Source organism: Gobio gobio (genome assembly GCF_949357685.1).
Source record: "Gobio gobio genome assembly, chromosome: 1".
Lineage (NCBI taxonomy): Eukaryota > Metazoa > Chordata > Actinopteri > Cypriniformes > Gobionidae > Gobio > Gobio gobio.
Genome location: NC_137097.1, coordinates 68,226,953 through 68,249,836, shown reverse-complemented (window position 1 = coordinate 68,249,836; position 22,884 = coordinate 68,226,953). Strand labels below are relative to the sequence as shown.

The 22,884-nt window shown below is 35.9% G+C and overlaps 2 protein-coding genes across 4 annotated transcripts in view; one reads left to right on the top strand and one right to left on the bottom strand.

Moving 5' to 3' along the window:
• The window catches only part of hmox2b (heme oxygenase 2b), a 103,578-nt gene extending 90,916 nt beyond the window's left edge, over positions 1-12,662 (top strand). Inside the window, 2 exon segments of the mRNA XM_079827557.1 lie at positions 8,053-8,173; positions 9,033-12,662. Of these exon segments, the coding sequence (XP_079683683.1) occupies positions 8,053-8,173; positions 9,033-9,160 (249 nt within the window). The 3' untranslated portion in view covers positions 9,161-12,662.
• The window catches only part of LOC307132893 (butyrophilin subfamily 1 member A1-like), a 127,503-nt gene continuing 117,280 nt past the window's right edge, over positions 12,662-22,884 (bottom strand). Inside the window, exon 9 of one of the 3 annotated variants that reach the window (XM_079827493.1) lies at positions 12,662-14,837. In XM_079827493.1, the coding sequence (XP_079683619.1) occupies positions 14,302-14,837 (536 nt within the window). In that variant the 3' untranslated portion in view covers positions 12,662-14,301. Of the gene's footprint in view, positions 14,856-22,884 lie in introns of all 3 variants that reach the window. The other 2 variants (XM_079827492.1, XM_079827491.1) reach the window with 2 other exon arrangements.

The following is a 22,884-nucleotide window of genomic DNA, read 5'->3' as shown; positions in this document are numbered from 1 at the left end:
GTGATCTGCACTGGAACAGCTCTCCCAAACTCTCTCTGGTTCTCCATGTTGAAAAACTAAATGAGTTTCTCGGTTTCTCCTCTACAGCTGTTGCGCAGCGCGTACTTGTTTCCACAGCAACGACGCTCCGTGTCAGTCTCTCGCGATATTTGGGACGAGCTGGCGTTTGTTGTGAGAAGTCGATCTGAGCTCGGAAGTTTGACGCTGAATTTCCCGTGTTCGTCTGACTTTATTTTGACAGTCCGAGTTGCATACGATTCATTTAAACCACTCAACGAGCTGACGGTACATAAAGGATGGATAAAGGAAAGTGAAAGCTGTGTTTCTGGACACCAACGTGCGCTTCCGGGCGGGTAACTTGAATGACTCCATGATAAGAGTCTTGCATATTCATATTGACCAAATGGTACATATTGTGCATTATAAATGGCTGTTTGATGACTGAACTTAATGTCTTGGTGCCATCTGTAATATTTCTACTTGTGTAAATGTATAACTATATAGCATTTATAACTTCCATGCTTACATTCATATTAGTTTTAACTAGGGGTGTAACGATTCATCTACTACATCGATGTATCGATTTATTTTCCTATGATCTAACTACATCGATCTGTGCTCGGCAAGATGGCCTTCCGGACGACATATATCGATCTAACATCGTTTTAAAAGGTAATCAATCGATTGTATCGATCATGGGAAATGACGCATTGGATTTAAGCACGTCAGACTTTATATGGATATTTTTTCTTAGCACTTTTAATGATAAAGCCGTTAAACGTTACTCGATTAAGTCTGCCTATCTGTGACATCATAGCAACGCACGCACCAGCAGCAGCGCTAAGAAAACAAAACATAGCATGGCGGATGACAGAGAAGCCAACGTGCGAGAAATTATCAAGCCACCAGGAGAAAGAGCTAAGTTAGTATGTTTTACCTGTACTTTCAACCCTTGCTAAATGTTACCTGTGAATTCCTGACACCAGTGTGCCTGCAGAGCGAGTTTTTGTACTGCTGGCGACATAGTGAACGCACAGAGAAGTGTTCTGCGGTCAGATCATGTTGATATTTTTGAAAAAGAAATCTGTAGAGTCATTGAAGAGTAGTTGGTTACATTTTATCTTTGTTAAATATTGTTTGTTTATTAAACTGAGAGTAGTAGCAGGTTCAGCCAGTTTATTCAACCTGAAGAAATGTTGGTTGCACTTTATTTTTGATATTAATATTGTATTTGTATTATTTTAATGTTGTAAAACAACAGCAAAAGTAGCAGGTAAACCTACTATTAATTAAACCTGAAGAGTAGTTAGTTGCACTTTACTTTTTATACTAATATTGTAATATTTTTATGTTGGAAAACAAAAGCAGAAGTAGCAGGTTAACCTACTGTTGAAATGTTGGTTGCACTTACTGTGCTTTTATTGAAAATGTATTGAAAATTGAAAATGAGAGCAGAAAAGGTTAACTTCCTTTTAATTCAACCTAAACTGTTGGTTGCACTTTATTCAAATAAAATTTGAATGCATTTGCCATTAATTGTTGTTTACTTGTTTGTTTATATCCATAATTAATTGATACCTGATTCCTGCATTGAATCATTGAAACTTCACCTGCATTGAGCAGTATCCAGATATTTATTTCAGTCACACAATTTTTGGCTAAAAAGTTACTGAATCGATTTCAAGTCACTGAATCGTTTCGGATCGTATCGTTCTAAATGAACCAATATCGTCCTTGAATCGTATCGACAACCTCAAATCGTGATACGAATCGAATCGTTGTTAAAACGAATCGTTACACCCCTAGTTTTAACCTAAAATTGTCACACCCATGTTATTTGTCTCACACACACACACACACACACACACACACACACACACACACACACACACACACACACACACACACAGTGCAGTTACTATAGGCTTACAGTTCTTGTGTATTTTCTCGGATATTGAGCATGTCTATTCAAGCTTTTGAAGAAGCTGTCAAGATGTGCAAAGCTGAAGAATCAAGACTCACTGAAAACATCAGGCAATGCAAGGAGATATTGCGCTCAATGTAAGATATTTAAAGGCATAGTTCACCCAAAAATACAAATTCTGTCATCATTTACTCACCCTCATTTTGTTCCAAACCTGTATGAACTTCTTTCTTCTGTTTAACACAAAAGGTGATGTTTTGAAGAATGTTGGTAACCAGACAGTCTCAGTTCCCCATTGACTTCCATAGTATTTTCCCCCTTCTTACTATGGAGGACCTTCAACTGTTTGGCTAAACATATTCTCCAAAATATCTTCTATTGTGTTCAGCAGGAGAAAGAAATACATACAGGTTTTGACCAAATTGAGAGTACACATGACACATGGTTTGTTGTTGTTGTGGCACTCTTGTCTTGAAATAGAGGGTTACATTTTGTCATATTTGTGCAGGAGAACACGCGTGACAGAAGCCAGCGAGGTGGAAACTGCCGCAGCCATCAGTACTAAAGATGGTCAGAGGAAAATAATTTATCTATTTGTGACCCTGGAGCACAAAACCAGTCATGAGTATTTGTGGCAATTCAATTTCCTACCGTAAATATATCAAAAATGTATTATTAGTAGTAATATGCGTTGCTAAGTACTTCATTTGGACAATTTTAAAGGTGATTTTCTCAATGTTTAGATTTTTTTGCACCCTCAGATTCCAGATTTTCTTTGCCAAATATTGTCCTATCCTAACAAACCACACATCACCGGAAAGCTTATTTGTGGAAAGCTTTCAGATGATGTTTAAATCTCAATTTCAAGAAATTGACCCTAATGACTGGTTTTGTGGTCCAGGGTCGCATTTATCTTTATTTGTCATATAATCCCATGTTATATATTACACAATATATCTTTGTCTCTGCTTTCTAAAACAGATATTCCAGCTGAAGAAAAGCAAGATATTGAATTGTTGGAGCAGGTTTTAAAAAAAGCACTGAAAATCCGCAGCACATCTGAGGCTCATAAAGAACTTCCCTCTGACAGCAACCAAAAAAAACACCCCAATGAGAGACTAAATAAACCACTCATTAACTGTACCGTTAAAGATGAAGATAAAAGAAAACCTGTGAGATCTTTGCCCCCTTCAGAGACGTGCAAAAAACCCAGTCATCACAGACGAGCAACCGGAGGGAACGTGACCCACGGGGCAGTTCTGGTCCGGAAAGGACTGACTGCTCATCCAGTGTCCAAAGGAAGGCCATCAGTCTCAAAGAGCGCTCCAGGGAAGATCTCTTCCACAGCAGCCCAGCAGAAGATGTGTGTCAAAGCCACAAATGCTAACGATAATTCCCCATCTGTCTCCTGCCGAGAAGTGTCTGGTAAAGATGGGAAATTCACAACAGGAAATATGCAGTACAACGCACAATGGTATGTATATGATTAGATATTCATCTGTTTTTGCGTTTAAATATGAAATTAATCTTCAATCAAATACGTACAACTTTCAAAAGTTTGGGGTCAGTATGAAAAAAAAAGTATACTTTTATACAGAAAGCATGCATTAAATTGATCAAAAGTGACTGAAAAGACATTTATAATGTTACAAAAGATAAAAAGATTAAATGTTCTATTCATCAAAGAATCCTGAAATGTTTCATGTTTTCCACAAAAATATGAAGCAGCATAACTGTTCTCAACAATGATAATAAGCATAAATGTTTCTTGAGCATCAAATCATCATATCAGAATGATTTCTGAAGGATCATGTGACACTGAAGACTGGAGTAATGATGCTGAGAATTCAGCTTTGATTACAGGAATAAATTACATTTTAAAATATATTACAATAGAAAACATTTGATGAAAATTATAATAATATTTAACAATATTACTATTTTTTACCGTATTTTTTTATCAAATAAATGCTGCCTTGGTGAGCAGAAGAGACTTCTTTCAAAAACATAAATGTTCTATGGTATTGTATATGTATTATATAATATATATATGAAATATTATTTTCCATCAAATGTTGCTTTAATGGCTTCTCTTTGTTGCTGTAGGATATCGTCTCCTTTGTTACCAGTCTGGCGAGCACAAAGAACAAAACAGATCCGGTCAGTCTGATATTGTCTTTTAAATCAAAGGAATATTTTTGGTACTATCAGCAGTATTTGTGGCATAATATAGTTTAGAATGACATAATATGGATTACAATGACTAATGATGGATTAGAAGTATAAAGGATACTTTAAAATCATGCCACAGTACAATGGAAGTAAACAGAGCTTAACATAATTAAAGCAATAAGACTTAAGCATGTACTTTAACATGAGCATCATATCCAACTATTTATTTATGAAAATGTAAAGCTGGTAAATCCTGTAAATTCCACACGATACACTCAAAGAGAAGTGAAGTTTTTACACAGAGAAACATCTAAACACATAAATGACTATTTATTAATAACTGCCTAGTTGAGAGGCAGATGATCATTTAGAAAGCATCATTATAACTCAAGTAACACACATTAAGAAATACTTCATGTAAGTGCTTCATGTGTGCTCCACATGCATTACTTTAACCACGATTCTTCCTTAAAAAAGATGTTGATAGAGCTTTACTTGAAGTAAACCCAGAATATTTCTTTAAAGTGTACATAACACACAGTTTCTGCCAGTCTCATGTTAATCTTGAGTACCTATAGAGCAGTGTTGCATCCTTCAAATCTCTGAAGAGTCTTTAGTTTTATCAGATTTATAAAAGACAGATACGCTGTACCGATTCTTTCCGAAAACAGCCGAGCTTGTGGAGGAGTGCAGTGGGAGGAGCTAAAGAGTCACACACACATACATCATCATATTATCCCTGGATTACTTTTGATTCTCCAATCATCATAAAAACCAATCATCATAAACTCATCACATCACAATGAATGGCAGGACACATCATCATCATAAACTCATCACATCACAATGAATGGCAGGACACATCATCATCATAAGCTCATCACATCACAATGTTCTACCAATGAATGTTCTACCATTCATTGTGATGTGATGAGCTTATGATGATTGTTTTTTTTCCCATTAATTGTGATATAATGAGTTCCTGAGGATGTGCTCTACTCATTCATGGTAATGTGATGAGTTTAAGATGATTTCACGATTAATTGTGACATGATAATTTTGTTAATGTGTTCTATTATTCATTGTGATTGGCTGACCTTGACCTCGAGATTGTGATTGGTCAACGGTACCTGTTAAAAGAAACGGAAGTTTCTTATGTTTTTTCATGCCTGAGGAAGATCGAAAGATCGAAACGTTGCAAAAATAAATCATTTTTAATTGCAAGTTGATAGTGTGCGGGACTTCTTGCATTGGTAGAGAATAAAAAGACAAAACAAAAATGGATAAAGTCTTTCCCGAACATTCTAACTGTTTCTCTCCTTTCTTGCCGTATACATACTTTCCAGAATTGTATATGTTTGCTTTGTATCTTTCTAGTGAGTTTTTCTCACTATAGTCCCCTTTATCTTGCTCACTGGGGTTGTAAAGCAGTATTCTTAACACGCTAGGTAAACTGCTTGCATACATTTATTGTGAAAGTTGCTTATACATATTTTTTTATTGAAAATGTTCTTCAGTTTTATACATCCAACATTAAGTATGGCCAATTTAAGTTTGGAAACAATGTGTATTTATAATGTCACACTTACTATTTATCTAACACTTTACAATGTTTTTTTCATACACAAAAATATATAGATGGATTTTAGGTAGGGGGTCCCCCATAAAGATTCATCATATTTGGGTTCCTTGGCATCATAAAGTTTGAAAACCCCTGATTTAAATAATGTTCTTATTATTTCAAGCAAGATTTTTTTTAGTACCAACAGTAATATTTTTTTTGGCTTTTTTTCTAAAGAGGACAAAGAGTTCCACTTAAAAAACAAACAAACCAAAACACAGGATTCAGTTTAATAATTCAAAAATCACTTTTCAATTGGAAAATGTGGGTGTGCGTGCGTGCATATATATATATATATATATATATATATATATATATATATATATATATATATAATCATTATTAATATTATTTATAAATTGCATTTATTTCATTGTTACAATTATGTATATTTTAAAATGATGAAATTATGAATATATACATAATCAATTTTTAACCTATTTTATTGGCAAATGTATGTTTCTAAATATAATTTTCTAAATTCAATTTAATTCAACTAATTTAATTCATTTCTAAAATATCTTTTATTTATTTTGATACATTTTAGCTACATTTTAAAATAATTACTTTATACACACACAAACATAATAAATTAATTAATAAAGTTTTTTTTTAAACTTTTTTCTTTTTGAAATAATGTATTATTATTATTACCTTTTATTTGCAAACAGATGACATTATCTAAATGTAATTCAACTAATTGAATTCATTTCTAAAAATAAATTTAGCTTTTTTATTAATTTTGTAACATTTAATTTTGTTACACTATTTTAAAATAATGAAGGAATATATATATATATATATATATATATGTTATGAATTAATTAATTGTTTCTTGTACAGTTTTTCTTTTTGAAATGTGTTATTATTATTACCTATTTTAATGTTAAATAGATTAAGCAACTTTTTTTTTCAAAATGAAGTTTAATTTAACTTCAATTTTAAAATAAAACTTACAAATAAATTGTTACATTTTACATTTGTTCATTTAATTCATGTTTTCAGGTCCTGAAAGTTTTACGCTGTCAAATAATCATTAAAAATGTGATTCTTCATTATACGAGTCACAATTAATTTGAGATCTGCAGTTTGTTCATTATATATCATTATATCTGCACTAACTGTGAGATCCTTCATTAACACTGGATTAATTAAACTAATGTTCATAATCTCTCTCTCTTGTGTCACCTGGAGAGTTTTGCAGTCGCTCTGTTAGACTGAACCTGCTGTCACTGTGTTAATATCAGTGAGCGTGAACTTAAAGATGAGCGTCTCTCCCGCTCCGAGCGGCTTGAGTTTCATCCGTCAGCAGATGGAGGCCTTTGTCCTCACAGCAGATTACAGATGAGCTCTGAAATTAAATGGACAAAACTGGGTCAAAACAATGTCTCGCATCTCATCAGCATCTCTTCCAGCGTTTGATCATTTGCAGTGACATCTTTAGGTGAATGTGTTTATGTAACGCACATGACAAAGAGCTTTTCAATAAATGCTTGTCATTTCCTCAGCGTTCACTCATTGTTTCAGTTCAGATGGTGGACCTGCGCCCAGAGAAGACCAACGCATGACCCTGAAGTGTCTGGGAGACCGTGATTAGACGCCGCCTGCAACTGCCTCATCGACACGGCATCTCAATAAACCCGTCTCCGGCGTGTTGACTCAGATTGTTCGAATATTACAATTAAATAATACTTAAATCGATATGTCATCCTTAATAAACCCGTCTCCAGCGTGTTGCCTCCGATCATTCGAATATTGCACTTTAATAATTATTTATTCAACATCATCTTCAATAAACCCGTCTCCAGCATGTTGCCCCCGGTCCCTCGAATATTCTGATCTATTATGACCTCTGAGCTGTAAAGCTTCCAGAATAATAATAATAATACGCTGTTTGTTAATTGGCCAGAGGAGAACTGGCACCCCGACTGAGCCTGGTTTCTCCCAAGGTTTATTTTTCTCCATTAGGTCACCTAATGGGGTTTTGGTTTCCTTGCCACTGTTGCCTCTGGCTTGGCGTGCTCAGTTGGGGACATTATTATTTAGATTTATTTCGATGTTTAGTTGAAAAATTTAAACTAAATTAACCATTTAAACAAAATTACTGATCGAATTATTGATCTAACGCCCACACTGTCACTGTATGATACTTGAAATGTTTCCAGAATGGCTATACAGCTGATTAAAATTATGCTGCATTATTTTCCTGTTTAACACTGTAAAGCTGCTTTGAAACAATCTACATTGTTAAAAGCGCTATATAAATAAAGTTGACTTGACTTGACTTGACTTGTTTCCTGTGATCTGTAACTGTAAACGCCCTTTTGTGTTGCAGATTTTTGTAGAACTAGAGGAGGTCGGGAAGGCCCTTCAGGACGATGTTTTGGATGCCGCTCCTGCTCATGAGGAAATGCAAGGAGACATCAGTCAGTGTCCGTATCACGCTGCCAAAACGGGTAAACTGGGCCAGACTATTCATCTTCATCACACCTTAAACCAAGCATTCCTAAACCTTCTTGTCAGGAAAACCCATAAAAGCATGCAAGCCATCAGATAAAATATTTAATCTGGGTTTTTTTTAGTAAGCGTTTTATTTTTTGGTAGTTTTTTTTTTATTGTAAATAATTTTTTTTTTTACAAATATTTAAGCAAAATTATCATTTATTTGAAGTTTTAACTAATTATAAAACATTAAATGTATATACTGCTACTGTTGTAAATTACAATTGTACTATGAAGTAAAACATATTTGAAAATCATTATAATATATAATTTAATTTTGGCGCGATATTTTCAGTGTATTTTGGTAATATTGAGATACTATTGTAGTTTATATTAATTATATATTTTGAATTAATTTTAATTTTTATATTTTCTGTTTTCATTTTATTTTTAGTTAAAGTTTTAGATTTTTAATGTTTATTAATTTTTATTTTAGTTTTAGTTTTTTTACTGCATCAAGTTAAATAAATGAAAATTAGTTATTTTTAAATGTTAATATAAGTTTAAGGTTTTTATTTTATTTTATTTCAGTTAATGTTTATTATATTTTAACTAACAAAAATCTTTTGTTTTTAATTTTAGTTAACAATAATAACCCTGAATAGATTATATACTCCTTTAAATTTCAGCCTTTGTTTTGATAACTAATCTATAATCGCTGTTACTGCTTTATTTCAATTAATTGCGCAGCCCTATTTATTAATTTAAATTTTACATTTGATTTGATTAATTAGCTTTTCATCAACCCCTACAGTTCTCTTAAACATAATAAATGAATCTGTTAACATGTTTATTTTGTTCTTTCTGTTTCAGCTGTCAGCGGCGGATCATCTTGTATTGCTCAAATGGCCATGACTGTGCTTAAAAATCCCTGCGGTCAAGTCCTATTGGCCGCCTGGATCGCTGCTCTAGCCGGATTGACTGCTTGGTACCTCATGTGACCCAATGAGAAAGGAGAAAAGGGTCAGAAAATAGACAAGAACAAATCGTTTGTTCCGCTAATGATTAGTGAGGCATTCCAACACATTTCCATCCCATTTGCCCCCTCGTTCTTGGGTAAACGTGATTAATAATAATAATATTGTATGAACACAGACTATTTAAGCGCAGGATAGCATAGTTTATTGTGGCAGACGTTACTGTTGCACCTGTCAGTGTTGATGAAGTTAAGGGTGGAGAAGAGCTGCGGAGAGAGTTATTTTTATAGTTTTATCGCAGTATCGAGTCATTTTGTGCATCAAGTCAAATGGGCCAAAACATCTACACAAGTATGTAAACGCAAGATTGGTTACAGGATTGTGTTTCATTCTCACTCATCACTATAGAAGGCATCAGTGCAAACTGTCTTTTATTGGCCCATTTGTCAAGCATGATTTCAAATGAGATATGCTATGCATACATGCAGCATTTACAAAGAAAAGCAGTTCTTCTGCAGGTCAGACTGCGGAGATGCCAGATCAAAACACGACTGCCACAACGGTTCATGAAGAAGAGCCTTTTTCAAGAGGTTTAGAATGTGAAAGATGGAAGAATTGCACATTTAAGGTCATTTTTGTCTAGTTACACAACTTGATATGTTACAGACTCTGCAGTTGGGGATTTTCTACATAGTCGGTTAAATGAGCCAGAATGAACTGTTTTTACAAGTGGTCGACCGAATTGAGTTTTTCAGTGATGATGAAGATAGATATCTTTTATATTATTATTGTGTGTACATATTATTTCTGTCAAATGTACACACAATTATATAAGGTAGCACTTTACAATAAGGACTAGTGTATTAGTAAATGTTGACATTTTACATTAACCAAGATGGCTGACAGACATCACCACCACAAATAATGTTGTTCCCGATCACAATACAAATTACATTCAAAACAGTTCAATGAACACAATTGAAACACTAAAGACTTTGAGCAAATTATATTATGGCTATATTTAGTAGCCATCATCGGCTACTAGATATTTTACACGAACTAAACCAATAATATTCAAATGGCCGACTGCGGTCCGCATCCAGACCCCGGCATGTTTCCATCCGGACCGCGAGACAGAGCGATAGCAGCATTTTCCTGTTTCTAGTTGAAGTGAGCAGAGCGTCAGAACAGCGGTGCGGATCACACCTCAAGCACTCGGGATCGTTTATGGTTATGATATTTCAGCGCCATATCCTCTAGTAGTTTTATCCAAAGCCAAACTCGCTTCATTCAAGCCCTTTCAGCTCTGTGTGTGTTCTCTCTTTCTCCAGACGCGCCACATTAACGGAGCTTAACGCTCAAACGGCCGTCGCGTTGTTTCACTGTAGACATCGTCTGATGCCGATTTGTAGACGTCGCCCAACCCCAGTGCACAAGTATTGTTCATTGTTTCATGTTAATGAGGTCATGACATGGACTTTTTTATTTTAATATGTTCCTTGAGGTTCACTTTTTTTCACTAAAAACAAATAAATGTGGGAAAAGTGATTATTTTCAACCCTCTGTCTTAGATGGTCAGTTTTTAAGGGGCGGCTCCTTTAAGTCTTGTCAGTAAATGACCACTGTTATGATTGGTTAACTTAATTCAATAGGAAACCGTATCAACGCCCATCGCTATTGCGAGTAAGTGTTTTGAAAACAGTAGCCATATAAAACCATCATTTTCAGACAAAGTGTTATGAGATTATTTACTTACGGTTTGTGATGCAGATGCTGTCAGATCCAGTAGTTTATGCTTCATCTTTAAACACACGTTTCTTTGTGAGTCTCTCCATCACACTGTGCCTCCTTTACAAAACAAATGCTCCGAACAAACATATAATCCTTCGACATTATCCGGGACTCCATTAAAAATAAACCAGACGCTGGGATTCTTCTGAAGTGTGTACAGAGACGCAAACGAGCTCACACACTCGTTCACTCTTCCATTAGTCCTGTTGTCGGCAGACTCGTGTGTGTGGAGTGTGTCAGAAACTGAACACACATCTGTATACTGTATCCAGTGTAGACGGCGTCACTGATTATAATGGGCTCGGTTTACTTTTGGTTCTGTTGACGCAACACTCACATCCAGTGTAGGCAAATATCAGCCGTTAAGCGACCAGTGGGCGGGGCCAATGCTGTGATGTATAGCTATTCGTCGATATCTTGCTCTGGAGGCGGTCATATGCAAATGTGTTTGCCAGTGTGACATCATAGATCCCTCAATATCAAAACGAGCTGTTTTTGGAGCTTGATGAAATAAATGCTTTGTTTATAATGAGGAGGGTGTTTTATGCTATGAAACTTGCAGGATATTTGAATGGCACAAAGACCCCTTTAACTACACACAGAGAAAAAGGTGTCAAGGGTGTACCTTTAGGGGTACAACAGCTTGTCTCTGGGGCAGTTCCCTTTAAAGGATCTTTGTATCTTTTTTACTCCTAAAAGGTGCATTTTAGTCCCCTAGAGTACAAATACGTACCTTAAGGGACTACTATGAACCTTTTTTATGGTAAAAAAGGTACAAATATGCCCCAATGACAAGCTGTTGTACCCCTAAAGGTAACATTTTGACACTTTTTTTGTATAGTAGGTATCCAATGTTAAAAAATTGAACCTTATTGTTTGTGCTACTAGTATTTGAATGTTAAACAAGGGAACAATACTGAATTAGTATATAGTTGCACAAGCTAGAATTAACACAAGTGTTTTTCTCTAAAGGTGATTCGTTGATCTGACTTGTATGACATTATTAACATTTATGGATGCAATAATTTCTTGAGTCAACTTTTAATGCATATTAACGGTTTGTTCCCTTTGATATTATATCCTAAGACCATATGTGCAATGTTCACCAAAGCACTGTGACATGATGCATTTGAGGAGGATTCTGGGAGATTGTGTATCCGTCCTCATTTACTGAGGCGTGTGTGTGTGTGTTAACTGAAGGTGTTTTTCACTGAAAGGCTGTTTCAGAAGTCTATATATAATTTAGTTTTGTAGAAGAGCTAAATCTGAACATCATTATTCTGATGAATAATGTTCTTGAGTGTTTGATGTGATGCCAAATGCTGAGGGGCTGAACATTCACAGGACTTTCTGAACCAAAGGAAATGTTACTTTGCTTTACTAATCGGATCATAAAACAGATCGGCGTGTGTGAAGTGTTTTGCAGAAACGGCTGTGCTTGGGTTTATGCAGATCATTTAATTTGTTCGTTTATTTTGAGTTTTGAATAACTGACAGCTTATTTTATAACACTGGAGACATCGAGAGGAATGGAGTGGTGTTGATTTACAGTACGGTGGTTTTATTCAGACAGTTTTTGTGTAGTTCATCATCTTTATTCTGTTCATTTTAAGCTTTAGAAGAGTTTTTTGCTTTAAAAAAATATATAAATATTCCCTTTTTTAGTTGTTTAAAGTGTTTCCTCCAGCTCTGTGTTCACTGTAATGAGTAATAAATTCACAACTGTGCTGCTTTCACTGTTTGTTCAAGTTCATGTTTTATTTCAATCATTTTTTATAAAGAATAATTCAGATTTAATGTAAAGCTCAATGCATACTGTAAGTTACCAGAGACAATGGAAAAAACATAGAATTACAATCTAAATCTTCAGATTGTATGAAGCAAAACGATCTGATGATTAAGAATTTTAAATTTGCTGCTTGTATTTTATTTAATTATTATTATTTTTAAAGCATTTTTTGCTAAAGCATGTATTGATGTTTCTATATAAAATGTGTTGTTTGAGATATAAAGTTAATATATTATTATGGAAGCCCATTTCCACCACGCAAGAAACAAATCATGCTCTGGTGAATCTTAATCATGACATAAAAAGTCAGAATTATGACATTATGAGATAAAACATGGATTATGATATACAATGTTGTGTATAAATGTACAATGCATAAAATTGAGATCAAGTTGAAATTATGACATTGTTACACCAAGTTGCTATTGACTAAAGCACACAGATCTCACTGTTAAATCTTCTGTTCTTCATAATTTCTTAGGGTTGTGAATGCACAGCCATTGACTCAGAACACAACATTTGGTTTAATCAGCAAACACAATATCAGTTTATCAGCAAACAACACAATAAACATGTTTTAACTCATCCTGAGATGAGCTGAATGAAAGATGTTACAGTCACAACAGACACTTTCAGAGTCACTGCAAAACATGTTTAGTTCACTTCATCTTCATCTTTTTACATTGACTCAGTTAAGTTACATTTAATTAGAATTGAGTTATTTGAATGTATAAAAGTAGATGGCATAACTTTAAGTTTTCAATACCAAACTTCATGTTCATTTCACATAATTTGGCTTATTTTGATTTGGCATAGTTCAATCAAATACATAATTATTTTATTTCAGTTGTAAATAAATCTTGTTTTCTGCTTTAGTTATGTTTCGGTTGACAACAAACTTTTGTCGTCCGAACTTTGCTTCACTTTATTCTCTGTCACATGTGTAATATCCAGCCTCAAAAAAACAGCGACACTCCAGTACAAAAGTGCGCATGCGCAAACCAATATACGGCAAGCCCCGAGGGGAAAAATACATTGCACACACACAAATACACAACGAGCGCCAGAACTTACCAAATTAATACATCATGACAGGATCAAATAAAGTCTGTCACAATACTCATTTAGTCCTCATGAGAGATTGGCAGTAAAATCATGAGAATGGAACAAAGACTCAGTCGTGTGAAAACATCTCAACATTTTGTTTATCAGAACAATAAAAACCGGGTTGGAGAGACACAACATTTTCTTTTTGGGTGAAATATTTCCTTCAGACAAAATCAAATGGAATTGAATGAAAAATGAAAATGAAGAATATGTGTGTAAATGAGAACATATGAATATATGATGAATAAACTTAAACTCGTGTTTTCATCGGTTTCCAACATCTCATCAGAGTTTGGACACATCTAATAATTCTTCATATCCACAGTGGAGATGATGATGTCATCAGTGATCATGTGACTGAACTCTTTGTGTCCACATGTTTGACTGACAGTGTAAATAATATTTAATATTGATATTAGTTTTTTCATTGTATTTACTTTTATGTCATTTGATCATGTAACTGTATTCACTGATCTCATTAGTAATCCTCACAGATAATCAGTGGTGTGGAGTTTTCATTAGATACATACCCCAAACAAACAAATGGATAGAGTTTCTCATTAAAAGGCGTCCCAGTGTAAGAGTAGATATGAGACATGGACTCCACATCATAAAAAGAGACGAGACGCTCCTCATAATCCACAAACACCCCGACCCTCTGAAGCTTCACTCTCAGAGAAAGAGAGACATATGAAGAATCACAAGCCCAATACTTCTCACCTCTCTGACCCACAATCCAGTATCCATTCTCAGGCCTCAGATGGATCAAGCTCTTCCTGTCACAGGATTCTCTGGCCACTCCTAAATACCACTTAGTTTGATCCTTGACCTGAACCTCAAAGTAAAAACTCCCTGAGGAGAATCCGTCCTTCCCTAGAACACCACGATATTCACTAAACCTTTTTCCCCCATCCTCTCCGTTCAGTTCTGTGTTTCCATCCCTCACTTGTTTCCCATCATCAGACACGATGAGACGTCGATGAGCCGTATCAGCATCCAGAATCACTTTCACTGCTGAAAATATGAAACATTCTGCTTTACAGATGAGCAAATAATACAATAAAGACAATTATTATTTTTATAGGAATCAACGGCAACTTTACAACAAGATAAACACAAATAAAAATATGGCATAAACTGACTGGGTTCTGGATGGTCTAGGCGGTTGCTAGGGGGTCGCAATGTTGTTGCTAGGCAGTCGCTAGGGTGTTCTGCATGGTTGCCATGCAGTTGCTATTGTGTTCTGGATGGTTGCTAGGCATTTGTCTGGGTGTTGGTATGCAGTTGCTAGGGTGTTCTGGGTGGTTGCTAGGCAGTTGATATGCAGTTGCTAGGGTATTCTAGGTGGTTGCAAGGCTTTTGCTCTGTGGTTGCTAAGGTGCACAGCGTGATTGATATGGTGTTCCTATGCGGTTGCTAGGCCATTCTGGGTGGGTGCTATGTTGTTACTATGTGGTTGCTAGGGTACTCAAGCTAATTGCTATGTGGTTTTTAGTGTATTCTGGGTGGTTGCTAGGGTGTTCTGCATGGTTTCTATGCAGTTGCTTGGGTGTTCTGGATGGTTGCTAGGTTCTTGCCTGGGTGTTGCTATGCGGTTGCTATGGTACTCTGGATGGTTGCTAGGGTGTTGCTATGTGGTTGCTAGGGTATTTTACATGGTTGCTAGGGGCTTTGCCAGGTGGTTGCTATGGTATTGTTAGAGTGTTCTGGGTGGTTGCTAGTGCATTGCTAGGTGGTTGTTAGTGTGTTGTGGGTGGTTGCTAGGTGCTTGCTAAGGTGCTCTGGGTGGTTGCTAGGTGGATGCTAAGGTATTCTGATTGGTTGCTATGGTGTTACTTGGTGGTTGCTTGGGTGTTCTGATTGGTTAATAGGTTGTTGCTAGGCAGTTGCTAGTTGTCACCAGAGGTGGACAAAGTACACAACTCTATTACTTGAGTAAAAGTAAAAGTACTACTGGTCAAATATTACTCCGTTACAAGTGAAAGTTCTAAAAACAGTTTTTTACTTAAGTAAAAGTACAGAAGTATTTGTTTTTAAAAGTACTTAAGTATCAAAAGTACATTTTCTTTTGTATGTCAATGCATTATTTTATTATTGTTGCATTGTTGTGTAAATGCACGCTATGCCATCATGCTGGTTTAAGCCAGTCAGTGATGCTCCATCCGACATGCTTAAACTTTTTAAGTATAGCCATGGGTGCACACACTGTGCCAAGGAACCGTCTTCTTCCATTTTGCTATAAACTGATCAGTGTTCAAAAAATTGTTAGGAAACTTCACATGACCCTACATGAGTGATTACTGATAGGCTGTCTGCAAAAAAACAAACAAAAAACACCTTTTAAAGAAGAAAAAAATTCCTCTGACTTTCAAAGCTGCTACAGAAACGACTTTCGCCTTCGAGCACATTGATAGAAATGTAGTGGAGTAAAAAGTACGATATTTGTCTTTCAAATGTAGTGAAGTTAAAGTAAAAGTTTCCCTAAAAAATAATACTTCAGTAAAGTACAGATACTCAAAAAGTGTACTTAAGTACAGTACTCAAGTAAATGTACTTAGTTACTGTCCACCTCTAGTTGTCACAGATGGTTACTATGGAGTTTTTATAAAGTTTTAAGCATGTTCTTAGCATGTTTTAGCTCAGCTATTCACTGCTAGCATGTGTCTCGTGTTGTAAGTCCTGTTAAGCATGAGTCAAAAGAGCCAAAGCCCATGTCTGTGTTCTGATGCAGAGATACAGGTCTTACCAAATGGTTGCTAGGGTACAGTTTGGTTGGCAAGGAGTGGTTTGGCAGCTACCAGTGATGAAAATCCAAATGCCGTTTGCCAGTATGAATGATATAAACCATCCGCATTCACCTTCTATATACAGTTGTGGCCAGAATTATTGGCACCTCTGGTAAATATGATCAAAGATGACTAAAAATAAATCTGCATTGTTTATCCTTGTGAAACAGTAGAACCGTTGGCAGGCCCAAACTGATTTGAATTTGAACGAACTTCGCGACCGTTAAAAAGTGTGTTCTATATAGTATGAGTGTAATCTTGACGTACTACATCCGTCACGTGATCATGTGACCCACCAGCGTCAGTTGCGTCCCTTCACCTCCATTCATAAATCGTCTCCCGATCTCCCGAAATCTTACCAATTTGGACAATTGGCGACCCATCACACTCCTTAACAATGATTAGAGAATCTTTGCCATAATATTTGCCAATAGACTTAAAGAATGTTTGGACAGTGTTATAGATGAGACTCAATCTGGATTTATGAGGGACCGACACATAACAAATAACATTAGATTAGTTTTAGATTTATTTGATTATGCTGATTTGGTGGAACATAATAGTTATATTCTTTTCCTGGATTTTTATAAAGCTTTTGATTCAGTAGAACATCATTTTATTTTTAAATCATTGCAAAAATTTGGTTTTGGTGAATATTTTTGTAAGGCTATAAGAACTTTGTATTACAACTGTAATAGTACAATCAAATTAAAATATGGTACTTCTCCGAGGTTTAACTTGTCACGTGGTATCAGACAGGGATGTCCAATATCCCCTTATTTGTTTTTACCAGTTTCCCAGATATTTTGTTCTTATATTTCCAATAGTGGTCTTTGTGGTATCTCTATTGCTGACAAACAAATACTCATCAGTCAGTTGGCTGATGATACCACACTTTTCTTGCACGATGCCAACCAAGTTCCGTTAGCACTAGAGTATATCCAGCAATTCTCCAAAGCGTCAGGCTTATTTTTGAACCTTTCAAAATGCGAATTGATGTCCATCAAAGAGTGTAATTTTTCAGAAATTTGTAATATTCAAATTAAAGATCAGGTTTCATATTTAGGTGTTATTATAACAAAGAATGAATTAGAAAGATGCCCGTTAAATTTTAATTCACTAATTGAAAGTACACAAAAGAAACTTAATATGTGGCTCCAACGAGATCTGTCATTAAAGGGCAGAATTTTACTAGCCAAAGCTGAGGGCTTGTCCAGGTTAACATACGCTGCTCTTTCTTTGAGAGTCGACACTGCCATTCTAAGAAAAATTTATACAATGCTCCTCAACTTTGTTTGGAAGAATAAAACTCATTTTGTTCGAAAATCTGTACTTATGAACACCGTTGAGAAGGGGGGTTTAAACTTTCTTGATTTTACCACTTTAAACAACACCTTTAAAATAAATTGGATAAAGAATTGTATTAATAAGCCCTCTTCTATCTGGAATGTGATCCCTAATGTTATTTTCTCCAAACTAGGTGGTTTAACATTTTTATTAACCTGTAATTATAACATAATTAAAATCCCGATCAAATTATCCCTTTTTCATAGGCAAATGTTATTAGCGTGGTCCCTCATTTTTAAACACAATTTTATACCTCACTCATATATAATTTGGAATAATAAGAACCTACTGTATAAACATAAATCTCTTTTCTTTGATAGTTGGTTTAAAAATTTAATAACACTTTTTAATCAAAATGGTTCAATCTGTAATTATTCTGAGTTCTTAGTAAAGCATGGGATTCCTGTTACTCCAAAAGAGTTTGCAATTGTTGCTGATGCAGTGCCACAAGGAGTTCTTATGCTTTATAAAGGATTTTCTTTTTCATCCTCTTATCACTCGGTGGATCTGTGCAAAACATTTGTTGGTAAACAGTGCCTTTCTACATCTAAATAAAAAAACAATAAGAAAATTAGAGTCTTGTTTCAGGAGGAGATTGTTTCTGTGCCTTATGTCATTTCTTACTGGAATGGTTTTGTAAATAATATTCCCTGGAAAAAAGTTTGGACATTGCCTCACAAATATTTGATAACCAACAAAATGAGAGAAATTAACTTTAAGTTAATTCATAGGTTTTATCCAGATAAGTGCTATCTCAAAAGACTTAAAAATGACATTAATACCCTCTGTTCTTTCTGTTTAGAGAAACCTGAATCTACTTTTATTTTGGAATTGCTCTCACACAGTGACATTTTGGTGTGATGTGTGTGACTTTATCAAAGGCTATGTTAATCCAAATGTAATTTTTGGTTTTCATGAAGGTGAAGAGAAAAATTATATTTATTTTATAAATCTTATTTTTCTGTTAGCCAAATATCACATTCATAAATGTAAATTTTCTAACTGTAAACCTAGTTTTTTAAGATTTAAACTAGAGGTGAAAATGTATTTTGAATCCATTGAGTTTTCTAAAAACGTAAAAGCTACGAGAACAATGGCTGTGTTTAAGGACTTGAAGATTAATCTTGACTGAAGTACCTTGGTGTATTATTCCTTTATTGTGATATGACAATGATGAAAATTGTTTTTATTTGTTCCTTTATACATTTAATAAAAAATAAAAAATAAAAAGAATAAATAAATAAATAAATCCTCTCCCGTGGCCTCATGGGACAGTAAAGTGTCCATCGTGTGCGCGCTTCAGAATCTCGCCGGAAGTATTGGGTCATCTGGGTACTTTTCGCCCACTGTTTTTGAAAACTATGAATTCGGACATACTACTCTGTTGGCGTACTGTTTTTCGCAAACTATATAGTAGAGAAGTATTCGATTTCAGACGCAGCTATAGTTTCGCCGGGTTCCGGTCCACTGCCGGCGCGGCTCAGTATGATGACGTCATAACCGCTCCCCATAGAGACAGAGCGTATTTAGGCCACGCCCACACCGGGGGGGGAAACAATCCAACGCTCTCCATTGACTTTGCATTGCGGGAGGCTGCCTCATTGTCATTTCGGACTTATAACAAAAAACAGAACAATGTCTAAAAGCTGATATGTGACAAGGTGTACAGCAAACAAGCTAAAAAACACAGAAATACGTTTTTATAAGCTGTCGACCCAAAAAAACGAGCGTTTAAGAAGATAAAAGTGGACACAGGTAATACGAAGTGAAGCTTCAGCAGGAAGAATGGGTAAATTTTGGGATCCTGACACTCAGTATGCCTCAATATGTCTATGTGTGCAGTAAAATGTTGTCACTGTTAAGTCAAATATCCAAATGTCCGTTTTATATATTATATTTCCTGTCGCTGATCACGTTCTCCTCTAGTCGCCGTAGTTCTCAGTGTAATATGGCCCGCGCGCTCTGTCTCAATGGCCTGAATCCACTTTTTTGTCCTTAAACACTCGTTTTTTGGGTCAACAGCGTATAAAAACGTCTGGGTTTTTGCTTCTGGGTTTTGTTTAGCTTGTTTGCAGTACACTTTGTCACATATCAGCTTTTATACATTGTTCAGTTTTTTGTTATAAGTCCGAAATGACAAGGAGGCAGCCTCCCGCAATGCAAAGTCAATGGAGACGGTTTGATTGTTTTCCCCCCGGTGGGCGTTGACTTCAGATTATGACGCGTGTCGCTCTGTCTCTATACAGTAGCTCGAGTTTGCCGGTCCAGCCATAGATATACATAATAAAGGCTAGATGTCTCGTCCGCGCTGCTGGCCAATGGAGGTCGACGTCCGCACCTGGCGGCCATCTTGTCACAGGCAGCTCGCTCACTCATAACATTGTTTTCATGGTGCTTGCACTTTTTAAATAACCATAACTTGCTCAATTTTCTACCGATTTTCAAACTGTTTGGTTTGTTATAAACGTCAGAGAGTGTAGTTATGACACTGCATACTTTTGGAAAATTATTCATAATTTGTTCAAGCATCCATAAATTAACATTAATAACGTTTGTAAGAAACCAAACCATTTGTAAATCCGTCAAGATTTCAGCGAGATAAGAGTATTTGTGTTCATGCAGATCATCGGGTTCCACAGAGCCCTGCCTGTGACAAGTTGGCCGCTGGTAAGGACGCTAGAGACTCCTCCGTAAGACATCTAGCCTTTATTATGGATATCTATGGGTCCAGCTCCCAGCAACCCGGTTACACCCACATAGGCTATAACGTGGTTTAACAATAAAACGTAAAACAAACAAATATGTATGATATATGTGTGATATGTTTGATCTTTCATTAAAAAAATGTTCACAAAAATCTAACCTTTCATTGAAGTAAAGGAAGTGTGGGGTCACAGTGTAAATCACATTATGAAATAAATGTTTTTCTCCAAAACACGTTGGCCACAATTATTGGCACCCCCAGAATTTTTTTAAGAGTAAAATATCTCATTAATATTTACTTTTTTTTTTAGCACACCAGGGTGACAGGAACATGAAATTGTCCAGCTCTGATATCTTGTTCCACAGGAGTATAAATATGAGGAAACACAAAGGCCAAATTCCCTTAATCATCATCACAATGAGTAAAACTAAAGAAATATAGTTCTGATGTGCAGCAAAAGATTGTTGAGCTTCACAAAATAGAAAGTGACTGTATTAAAATATCTAAAGCATTGAAAATCCCCATTTCCACAATCAAAGCAATAATTAAGAAGTTCCAGTCCACTAAAGATGTTCTGAATCTGCCTGGAAGAGGACGTGTGTCGATATCGTCCTAATGCACGGCGAGGAGGAGAGTTTGAGTGGACAAAGACTCTCAGAGGATCACAGATGGAGAATTGCAGAGATTAGTTGAGTCTTGGAGTCAGAAAGACGAAAGAAATGATCAAACACCAACATCACCACATGTTGTTTGGGAGGGATTCCAGAAAAATCCTCTTCGCTTATCCAGAAACAAACTCCAGCAGATTCAGATTCAGACACGACTGGGACTTCAAACGGGACCCGTTTCTATGGTCAGATGTGTTTAGTGCAAACAGGGATAAAAAGTGTCAGAAAGACGAAATAAATGATCAAACAGCACCTAGATCACCCCATGCCCACGGTTATATATACCACTGGATCTTTAATGTCGGCCTCTGTTCTTATGATCTTATAATGGGCCGTGGTTGGATCTTCCATCAGGACAACGATCCAAAACAAACATCAAAATCAACACACAAATGTGTCACTGAGCACAAAATGAAGCTTCTGCCATGACCGTCCCAGTCCCTGACCTGAACCCTTTAGAGAATGAGTGGCTGAACTGAAGAGAAGAAGCACCAACATGGATCTGTGAATCTGAAGGATCTGGAGAGATTCTGTGTGGAGGAATGATCTCTGATCTCTTGTCAGGTGTTCTCCAAACTCATCAGGCATTATAGAAGAAAACTCAGAGCTGATATCTTGGTATCTTACAAAACCAACAGAGGCATCATCGACTTACAGCCAAAACATTGACCTAAAATCACACGATCTGCAACGTCTCAGTCTTACGGGATTTGTTTTATGATATATGTATGTAAATTAATTGTTACTTCAGATGTTATATTAATGGTCTTTTCGGAGAGGATAATTCATATATTGAAATCGTTAATGTGTGTGTGTGTGTGTGTGTGTGTGTGTGTGTGTGTGTGTGTGTGTGTGTGTGTGTGTGTGTGTGTGTGTGTGTGTGTGTGTGTGTGCGTGTGTGTGTGTGTGTGTGTGTGTGTCTACTGCTCACTGACCAAAAAAAAAAAAAATCTTTATGAAGGTAATATTGAACATTAACATATTTCTGTGTTTAGCTGCAGAAATTGATTTGAATAGAAAGTGTGCCATGCATCATCTAGGAAATAAAGCAGTCAGCATTTTTGTCTGAATAAGTTATGATCTGTGCATTTTATTTCCTGATTGAGCAACATCTGCGCATGTATTACAAAGGCACACTTTGACATTTGTACACACGCTGAAGTGTCTCGTTCGTCATGTTTAATGAATATAAACTTAACTTTTTAATGAGCAGGGGAAAATCCTGACTTTAAATGATTAACCATTTACACACTTAGGACGTTTGCGTTGTAAGAATGTACAGGGAGACTTCAGATATAAAAACGGTGTCTCCTTATGCAATGTTTTCTCAGTAAAATCATAATTTCCTATTAATTCAATAGAAACGAGTTTACTAGGGAATACCAATATGACGGCGCGGTGGCTTCATGACGTCATGAGCAATCCGGTTCTCTATATAGATCAGTGATCGCAGTGCCTCTAAAGACATTTGGGTTTGAAGACATCCACCTTTAGGTTTGGGTTGCTAGGTTGCTCGACAATGGTTGCTAGGGCGGGGCTAGGAAGTGGTGAAGGTG